Source organism: Hippopotamus amphibius, chromosome 6 (genome assembly GCF_030028045.1).
Source record: "Hippopotamus amphibius kiboko isolate mHipAmp2 chromosome 6, mHipAmp2.hap2, whole genome shotgun sequence".
Classification (NCBI taxonomy): domain Eukaryota; kingdom Metazoa; phylum Chordata; class Mammalia; order Artiodactyla; family Hippopotamidae; genus Hippopotamus; species Hippopotamus amphibius.
The window spans coordinates 145,068,627-145,078,807 of record NC_080191.1 but is presented as its reverse complement, the minus strand read 5'-3'; the positions used below and the strand labels follow the sequence as shown (position 1 = coordinate 145,078,807).

General features: G+C 44.3%; 1 protein-coding gene across 4 annotated transcripts in view; it reads left to right on the top strand.

Moving 5' to 3' along the window:
* Nucleotides 1–1,121: 1,121 nt before the first annotated feature.
* Nucleotides 1,122–10,181, top strand: part of GOLIM4 (golgi integral membrane protein 4) — a 78,154-nt gene continuing 69,094 nt past the window's right edge. For all 4 annotated transcript variants that reach the window (XM_057739311.1, XM_057739310.1, XM_057739309.1 and 1 more), the window contains exon 1: nt 1,122–1,308. In XM_057739311.1, coding sequence (XP_057595294.1) covers nt 1,122–1,308 — 187 coding nt within the window. The remainder of the gene's footprint in view (nt 1,309–10,181) is intronic.

The window sequence follows — 10,181 nt, the reverse complement described above, 5'->3', positions numbered from 1 at the left end:
TCACACACACACACACACACACACACACTCTCTCTCTCTCTCTCTCTCTCTCTCTCCAAGTGCAGGATCTCACACACACACACTCCAAGTGCAGGATCACACACACACACACACACACACTCCAAGTGCAGGATCACACACACACACACACACACACACACACACACACACACACACACTCTCTCTCTCTCTCTCTCTCTCTCCAAGTGCAGGATCTCACACACACACACTCCAAGTGCAGGATCACACACACACACACACACACTCCAAGTGCAGGATCACACACACCCCCACACACACGCTGCCCAAGGAGCCCCTCGCGGGAAGGCGCGGCCCCGGGGTCGGACGGACAAAGCGGGCGTCCAATCGAGCCCGGCACTGCCCCCCGAAGGGAGGGAGCGGCGGCTCTGACGGGCCCAATGAGCGGGGAGCCCGAGTGGGACTTCCTCCCGGAATCCCGTTGGCCAGAACAGCGGGGCCGTGGGTGACACGTAAGTTGGGTGGGAGGCGGCGGCGGCGGAGGCTCGGCAGTCCCGTCAGTGACACCGGCCCGCCGTCCCCCAAACCCGGCCTGGGCAGCCGGCCCCCGCCCAGCTCCTCACCCCCGCGGGCCGCGCGCCGAGGCGCCGCCCGGGAGCCCGGCTCCCTTTGTTGGGCGCGCGCCCCCTCCTTTCGGTGGCCGCAGAGTCGCGCAGCGGGAGCCGCCGCGAGGGGGCGGGGAGCGGCCGGGGCGGGACTCCGAGCGCCGCCGGGGGCGGCCGGGCCAAAAAGTGGGGAGGAGGGAAAAAGGCAGGCGGCGTCCGGGGACCGGCGCGAGGACAGCCCGCGCAGAAGTATGCGGAGGGCCCCCTCCCGGGCCCGGGCACTCGCGCAGAGTCAGCCTCGCAAAAGTTTGGCGGCGGCGGCTGCCCGGGCGGCTGCGATGGCTGCGCGCCCCGCGGCGCGCGGGGGCTGAGCGGGCGCCACTTCCCCTCCGGCCCCGCTTTTGTGTCTCGCGTCTCCTCCTCATGCTGCGTCCGGCCACCTCTTGCGGCGGCCGCTGCTGAGGCGCTCGCTCGGGCCGAGGGGAGGAAGGGACGGCGGCGGCGAGGACGGCCGCGGCGCGGGGTCCCGGTGGGACTATGGGAAACGGGATGTGCTCGCGAAAGCAGAAGCGGATCTTCCAGACGCTGCTGCTGCTGACCGTGGTGTTCGGCTTTCTCTATGGCGCGATGCTCTACTACGAGCTGCAGACGCAGCTGCGGAAAGCCGAGGCGGTGGCGCTCAAGTACCAGCAGCACCAGGAGTCCCTTTCCGCCCAGTTACAAGGTACGGTTAACGGGACGCGCGCGGCCGGTGGCCAACTTTGCCCCGCGCCTCCCGCCCCGGCTGGAAAAGTGGCTTTGATGAGCCGTTGGCACTGCGGGCGCCACCCCTGACCTTCAGGGACATCAGAGGCGAGCCCCGCCGCACCCCGGAGTGTCAGAGGAGATGACACGTCCCCATCCTCCCGCTTCCTCGGGCGGTTACATTTGAAATCGGCAGCGCCAGCCCAGGTCCCACTGGGCGATTGGATGGGCGGGTACCCACTGAGCCTTTTACCCCAGCACTTGTCAAAGGCTCAGCTGCAATCCGGGCAGACAAACCAGGATCCCTGCCTCTGCTCCCGCCAGCCCATTCGGAGGGGCATGGTTTCCAGGTTTCTAGGTATTCGCCTTCCAGTTGACGTTGTCAGTAGCCTAAGAAATGGGGAGTTTGGCCGAGATTTCTCAAACTGTGCTGCTTTTTCAAGGGGAATTAAGCCATGACCCGATGGTCCAAACTAACGGCTCAGTAGAATGGAGCCTAGACCTGCTGGTTTCTTATTTCTGTTAACTCAGTAGTGTGACTTTAGAGATGTTGGATGTGTTGGGAAAGTCCATGCTACTGTTCACCATCCTGCAGGTATATTTTTAGAAAAAGAAAAAAAGGTTTGTCTTCCTGAGTAACTTTCAGTTTGTGCCAGAGAGGGAGGTAGGGAGGGAGGGAGGTGGGTGGGTAGGTGAGTGTGTGTGTGTGTGTGTGTGTGTGTGTTGCAGTTAGCCTTGGGAATTGCAAGAGGAGAAGCCTGGTTTTTCACTTTGCCAGACACACAGCAAACACAACGTGAGAAATACCCCCAGAAAGACTTAAAGCTCCTATCCTTTTATTTTAGAATCCCATTTAATGTAAATTTCAGTAACATAAATGCCTCATGGCTGCGAAGTAAGCACCATGTGGCCTTGTTAAGAGCAGAGTCATCCTTTACATATTTTTGAAAGCTTTTTCTTGTACTTGTGGTTAGTTTTCAACACGTATGCAGCCCTTTCTCCAACCAAAAAAGTAATAATAGTAAAGGGCTGTGAGTAGTGAAATGTTGACAGTCTTTGCTGATAATGCAAACATAGCTTATTTCATATTACTAGGAAGATACAAGCTGCATGGATGGTTTCTGTCAGTGTATATTTATACAAATATAAAACAGATGCCTTTTCGTTGCTTTAGCTATTTAGAATGTTTTCTAGTAAAAAAAAAAAAGATGAGAGGAAAGGATACACAGCTGATTCTTGGTCTTATTTGCTTTTCCCAGCTTAGAAGTAAAGGAAGTATTTTTATCGTACTGAAGCTATGTAGCTACAGGCAATGAAAATATGTGAGCTGGGCTTGGTTCAAAAGGAAAATCTGTTTTGATTCAGTCTTAGGTTAAAAATTTTTTGCTTTAAAACTTGTTGAAATTTACTCATGAGTTACTGTTGGTATACAAAGTATGGATATTTATTTACTTATTTGTTTACGTAGAAGACACCAGCGGCTTCCCTGTGAAATTTAGTGCAGTTACACCAAGGGAAAAATTTGCCATCCAGTAGCACTATAGCAGGACTGGATTTTCACACACGTGACCGAAAGGGTGTATATGGTGGATTTTACAAGGTTGGTGCCTTGTTCTCTTAGTTCAGGAGACTCATGAGAGCAGGTGCTGTCACATTCACCAATACATCCTCAGCATGGCATAGTGCCTGACACTCAGGAGGGGGTTGATGTATATCTTTATTCAATCAATAAACAAATTTTAACTGTGGTGAGAAAACTAGTCCCAAGCACTTTTGTCTGCTTTCTCAGACTTCACTTCCTTATCTGCTCTTTGAAAAAGAAAAAAATAATAATAACAATAATAAAATATTTTGCCCGGGTGGCACATTTGCCTCAGCTTCCAGTGCTGGAACTCATTGACTGAGGAGGCCCTGATTTCTGGGTCATGGCCTTAGTTGCAGTATTCCCTTTAGAAAATCAACCTCCGTGTCTTTTCTCCTTTTATTGGCCTTCTTTTGGTGGCGGTAGTGGGGGAGAGGGGTGGTAAGTGGTCATACAAGACCAGGAAAATACACAACATTTGCTTTGCTGCAGGAGATGAAAAGAAATGTTGTCGCTAGTTTGAATGAGTGGTCTTACAGTCCGTGTCTTTCTTCACTCTTTTGCCATTTCCTCTTGTGGTGCTGCTCAATTGCAAGATAATTGTGCGTGAAGACTTATTGCCCAAGCAGGCTGCAGTTTCTTCTTCTTCTTCCTCTTCTTCTTTTTTGAAATTCTTTTTTCACAGGTGTGTTCTGTAGCCTTTATTTTGGATTTTCCATACGCAGACCATTAAATGAAGGTTTTCCGATGGCACGCAGCTTTTGCTTCCCTTTCCTGATGTCAAATGACATTGTCCTCGGCGGTACTATGTACCACCAGCATGTATTTGTTTTTAGGACGTTAGACTCGCCCTTCTTAAGACTTGTTTAGTTATGTGAGACCTCTGGACCTGGCTTGGATTAAAATCAGAGTTAATTATGAGTGGCCTTTTTTTTTTTTTTTTTTTAAAGCCTCTCGAAAAAGTTTAGTTTGGCCATGTAATCTGAAGGTACACATTTGTTAAATGAACATATTTAGGTTATCTTCAGTTTAATAATGGGTTGTACACCAGACATTATTCTGAAAGTAGGTTATGTCTAACTCCAAGTGCATTTTGGAGTAGAACAGTTCCATAAATAGGAAATGGTGGGGGTGACATGGGGAAAGTTTAAGACTTGGCAATACCCACTCCACTAAAAATGAATGTCTGTGTCCGCTAGTCTCTCTGTCTTCCACACATAGTGTTCCTTAGTTTTACTGAGGAGTGGGGCAGAGGTTACCTCTGGTGGCAGAGGCAGTAGTGACAACCTTTGACCAGCTCAGTGTTTAGTTAACTTAAAATTAAAAACAAAAAACAAAAAACAAAACCTCTTTTGGAGCCATGCACCATTTTCTGTGTCTATAAACAGTGGTTCTCAGCTTTGATTGCCCATTAGAATCACCTGGGCAGCTCCCAGCCCAATTAAGTCCCAATCTGTGGGGTGGAACCCACCTGGCAATCTCCCCAGGTGATTGCAATGTGCAGGCAAGGTTGAGAACCACAGCTCTGTAATCTTAAGACTGAACTGATTCACACATTTACTTCACCGGCTTGGCTGCAAAGACAATTGAGGTTTTTTTTTCTTTTACCCCAAGCATGTGATTCAGATTCTAGCCCTGCAACTTTTTGTGATCTTGGACCTCACTTTTCTTATTTATATAATGGAGATTAGAATGACCTATTTTATAAAATACTGTGAGGATAAAATAATTAATGCCTATGAAGCTCCTAGTACATACCTAGCACATAGTAGGTACCGCTCATTCAAGATTAGCTGTTGTTGTCATTACCGCCCCTGTTTGGGATAAGATATTTGATCTCTTTCTCTTCCCAGGGTTGCCATGGGTAAAATTTTGAAATTGGCAGAATTTGTTTTTGTAATTAGTTCCTTTTTTGTTGTGCTAAGTGAACATCAAAGAAAATAGGTAGACTGGCATAAATCCAAGTACTTTACTGTGGAGAAGGGACCCTCCCTGACAGTTTTAATTTAGAATTCATCTGGTTACTAATTAACTCTCTTTATATCATGTCTGATTAGGAGAGGGTGTGATTGCCAGAGGTAGGCAGTAACCTTGTGCAATAAGATCTGGGTGAGCGATGTAACTGTTTAAATTTTTTTAAAAAATAGGGGCAAACAGCCCCTCATTCTTAAGCACTGTGTTACACTATTGCAGCGCTCTTGGTCTTCCCAGTGATGACTAGAAACCATCAAGAAAAGGTTCATACGACGCCTTCTGTGCTCCTAGTCCAGATAAGTGTGTTACAGTTATTTGAAATAAACACACTTGGCGCCTCTAAGGGTGAAGTGGTTTTTCATGTTAGTTGTCCTTTGCTTTATGTTCACGTGAGACGTAGGACGGCCTGTTTGCCTGAGCAGGAAAACATACTGTCTCAACCTACCCTGAATCTGCTTTTAACAAAAAAGTCTCCTTCAGCCCAGGGCCAGCATTTTTTAAAATTCTTTCATCTCCAGTGCCAAGTGCTTGGATTGCAGTATGTGTCCAGTAAATATATAGGTCTATACCTATGTGGTATTTGCTCTCTGCCAATGAATGTGCTTGTATATGGTGGGCAGTGACATGTAGTGGGTGTGAGCTGAGTCAGAGCTCTTGGATTTGATGTCTTGCTATCTTTTTGTTTGTTTGTTACCAGCTGGGTGATCTTGGGTTACTTAACATCTCTGTGACTTGCTTTCATCATGTGTAATAATCAGGATAATGGTGCTTATGATAGGTTGTCATAGGACCAGTAGTGTTAGCGGGTGTACAGTGCTTAGAAGGGTGATACTTGCATTTTGGATTATTGGGGAACCTCATGTACAACAGAGTGGTTCACAGACCTCACTAATTTAGCCTCACAAGTATAGGCAGTGCACAGTAGAGAAACTCATCTTCATGTGCCAAGTTAGGACTTATAAACATCAATTAGATATTGTCTATTAAATGGACATTTTCACTCAAGTACATACATCATGCAGTTAAAAGGCAAAATGTATCAAGCTGTTTTTGTTTAATTCTGTTATATTTAAAAAATGGAACAGAAATAAAAGCTCTTTGTCAGTTTTATTTGTATGTAAAACCCTGCCTTAAAACTCATTCTCTAAATAGAAGATAAAAGCGTCTAGATAGCTTTTGAAAATATGACTCAATTAAGCATTCTGTTAAATATACGTGACGTGCACGAATATGTATGATTGCACACATTGTACCTGCCGTAGTCATTCCAATAAATTGGAACTCACCAATATTGGTGGACCAGGGGAGAGAATCGCTCGTTATCTCTGAGCCTTTTGTTTAAGTCTGAGGTCGAAGACCCAGGTATGTTATACAGTTCACTACATCCAAGTAGATTGGAAACCCTATCTTGACCTTTTAAAATTCCCTCCTGCCTTACCAAGAGCTGGGACATAAGACCAGGTTTTAGAGACTTAAGGAATGAGTGAACTGGAGTTTGAGAATGAAGACTGAAGCTGGAAGTACCAAAATGCAAAGGATTTGAGAGAAACTAGAAAACGGGAGAGAGAGAGAAAGAGAGAGAAGGGGACTAACATCAGTTTATGACATTTCAAAGCATTGGGGAAGATTCTTGCCCACCTCTTCATGTCCTAAAAAGAAAGAAACAGGGAATAGTGAAGGGCGAGTGGGTTTGGCATCTGATACTGTTTGAATGCAACTCTGGTGTTTACCAGTGGAGTGACCTTGAGCAAGCAGGTCACCTCTCTGAACTTCGGCCTCTTCACAGTTCGCTGGAGATAGCAATGTCTACTTTGCACACTTGCATGTACTAGAAATAATACATCTAATGTGACTGGCATGAATCCCAGAGGGCATCACTAGGACATTTACTGGGTAACCAGGACTGCTGTTGCTTAATTAGTATTAGGCTGCTTTTTATTTTGCCCACCGTGTATTACGTCTAGTTGGTAACAGAGTCACTGGTTGTAGTCTAAATGTGGCTCTTTTCAGAGCCATGTGCCCGACTTGGCCGCAACTTTTATCTGACTAAAGACACTCTCAATCTGTCTTTTCTGTATTGACCCTTTTTTGGTAAGAAAGGACCTGAGAACGCTTTACATGGTAGCAATGTAAGAGTTGCTGTTTTTCATTTTGACAACTAAGAGTTCTTATTTTATCACTAGGACAAAATGTTTTTGCTACTTTTGCCAGTCAGTGGTTTGTGGGTTTTGTAGCTTTGTTTGGAAGTGAAAGTTATGTATAATATAACTTTACTGTAAAATAAAAATGGCCAACTGTATTTTTTCTTTCAAGCCACTCCTATCTTGATAGAAATTTGAAAATTTCCTTGAAGGAATTAAATTATGTTAAATACATACTATTTATTGAGTGTCTACCACATTCAGGTGCTGTGCTAAGCACATTACTTGCATTTTCTCACTTAACCCTGACTGAAGCATTTTAGTGTGAAGGAGCAATCTGAGGCTCAGAGGGGTTAATTAACTTGCCAGTGTCAAGGTCAAATCTAATGAATCTGAACTTGGAACCCTAATGTGACTTCCTAGCCCGTGTTCTTTCCTCAGTACTCCGTTGCCCTCAAAATTATTTTAGTGTCTCTTGTGACAACATTAACAGTTTTGAGAAAGTGGGTTAGGTGGGTTGTGTGAGAATTCAAGATAAAATTTAGAATTAGAAGAAACAGGTGTGATTATTTGATGCAGCACTTCCAGAGCGTAGGACATTTGGTGCTGCTGAAAAAGGTAATCTTAGTTGGTACTGGAGTTGATTTTAGGTGGTCTGCAGATGCCGTGTGAAGTAACATCACGTAAAACTTCTGCCCTTTTGAATTCCCTTTCAGTGTTTTCTTGACAAGTCAAGGAGAAACTCTCAGTTTGGTACTAGAATCTCTCTCCTATATATAGTTACTCATTTGTTTTCTCAAAGAGAGCAGACTTCAGGCAGCCAACTGTCTGACAGCTAGACTTTGTTTCGTTGCTTCACTGTATTTAAATTGTATAGTTACCACCCATCAATGCCACGTTAAGTCAGATTTTTCATTTTACAAAGTAGTAGTGTAAAGTTCCCTCTTTAGAAGTTTATGTTGGGGGAAAAAGTGAATATTTGGCAATCCATTCTACCTATACAGGTTTCGCACGCATAAAATAAGAACTCATGTTAGGAGTACCTGTGTGTCTGAAGTTTAGAAACAAACGCATTAAGTGAGCCAGTCAGTTAGGGATACAGACACTGAATTTTACAGTTAAGAAAACAATCCTGAAGAGGATGAATCACTTAGCATGTGTCTCAAGCTAAGCCCAGAGCCCACATACCCTGACTTCCAGAACAACGTCGCATTCCTTACTGCACTCTGCTGTCTCTGGAGACCAGCAGCACCCTCTTCTCACTTTGAGCAGAAATGGGTGTTGCTATTTTTAAACAATGCTGTGTATTTCTGAATAGCACACTTGTATTCTTTGTTTTTATTGGCCTGTGGGTGCTTTTCCAGAGGACATGCCAGCCATTGCCCTACACTAATAAGCCTCACTAAATAGGCTCATAGCCTGGAGGGACATGGGCATGAAATAAATTGCTTGTTATAATAGTATGACATTTTTAAAAATATTGCTTTAGCTATTTTTCACATATGAAATGTCACAATATGACAGGTAGTGAATAAAAAAGTGAAAGATGCAGTGTCATTCTGAAGGATGAGGCATTTTAGAACATTTAAATGACACCATTTCCTTTCCTTTGAGAGTAAGTGAATTTAAGAAAAATATATAATCATTTTAGGGGAGTCAAACATTCCATTTCCCATTTCACATCTCACTTAAAGCGCTTCTTTAAGTGGAATTTTTTTTTTTTATAAATGTATTTATTTTATTTATTGGCTGCGTTGGGTCTTCGTTGCTGCACATGGACTTTCTCTAGTTGCTGCGAGCGGGGGCTACTCTTCATTGTGGTGCGCAGGCTCCTCATTGTAGTGGCTTCTCTTGTTGAGGAGCACGGGCCCTAGGTGCGTGGGCTTCAATAGTTGCAGCACATGGGCTCAACAGTTGTGGCTCACGGGCTCTAGAGCACAGGCTCAGTAGTTGTGGTTCACGGGCTTAGTTGCTCCGTGGCATGTGGAATCTTCCCAGGGCAGGGCTTGAACCCATGTCTCCTGCATTGGCAGGCGGATTCTTTACCACTGCGCCACCTAGGAAGTCCTAAGTGGAATTTTTGTTAAAAAAAATCTACAAATTAAGGTATGTAAGAGAACTTTGGCATTGCTGGTGTGCTCTAAACAATAGCTGTGATACTATAAAATATTCTAAACAGATTAATATTGGGCAGCGGATAAATTGCTTGATTATTTAGTTTGGTTAGTGTAGAACAGTTTATCAAGTTTTACATTAGTGAGATTTAATATTGTAAATCTATACTTCCTACTGCAATAATCGCTCAACCTATTAACAAACATTTGGAGGGAATTTTTAAAAGGACTTTATATCCTTTTTAAGGGTTTGATTCTATAAAACATGTTAAATTGTACTGATGTCAAACATCACTTTTATTAGAAGATGAAAAATAAATCTTCTTTACTATATAGGTGAGTATCAGCTCAAAATCCAGAAATCATCTAAATTTTATCTGGGTGTGGGTACGGCTCTTTGGATACAGTTTCTCAACTTCTCAAGTACAATTCCTCTTCATTGGTAAATCTGTGAAACTAAACTTCATCACAACCAACATATAGCAGTGGGGCAGGCATACGATACCTACATGTTCTTACTCAAAAAAGCGGAAAGTACAAGGGATGTAGGAGTTGCTGGTGCATGAAAATTCTGAAATCCAGTTAGGCAAATGTTCCTTAACTAGGTCCAGGCCTGGGAATAATTCTCCATGGTTCTTGATTCTACCCAATAGACTGCTGAGTCATCCTTCCTTTTTCATGAAAGGTAGCATGTGTTTGCCACTGAGTTTCCTCACCTTGCTTCCTGCCTGTAGAATTTTGGGTCTCGATGGCCCTTTTTCATTTAGGGCCATCTCTGTTTCCTTTAGTCCAAACCGGCAGTGTTTCTGCTCAGAAAATTCTTTCAGAATTTTTGTGGGTCTCCTGTGAAACTTGTTGAGGTTTACTTTTTTAGACAAAAACCACACCCATCTTGGAGATGATTTCTTCTCTACCTTGAGTTTCTGTAGAGACAAGGGAGAGACAATGCCCTTTAACTTACCCAAGGCTTATTGACGGGATCTGAGAGTCACACCCTGAAAGTTGTAGGAGATCCTGTGGTCTAATTGAATAGTACTCTGAG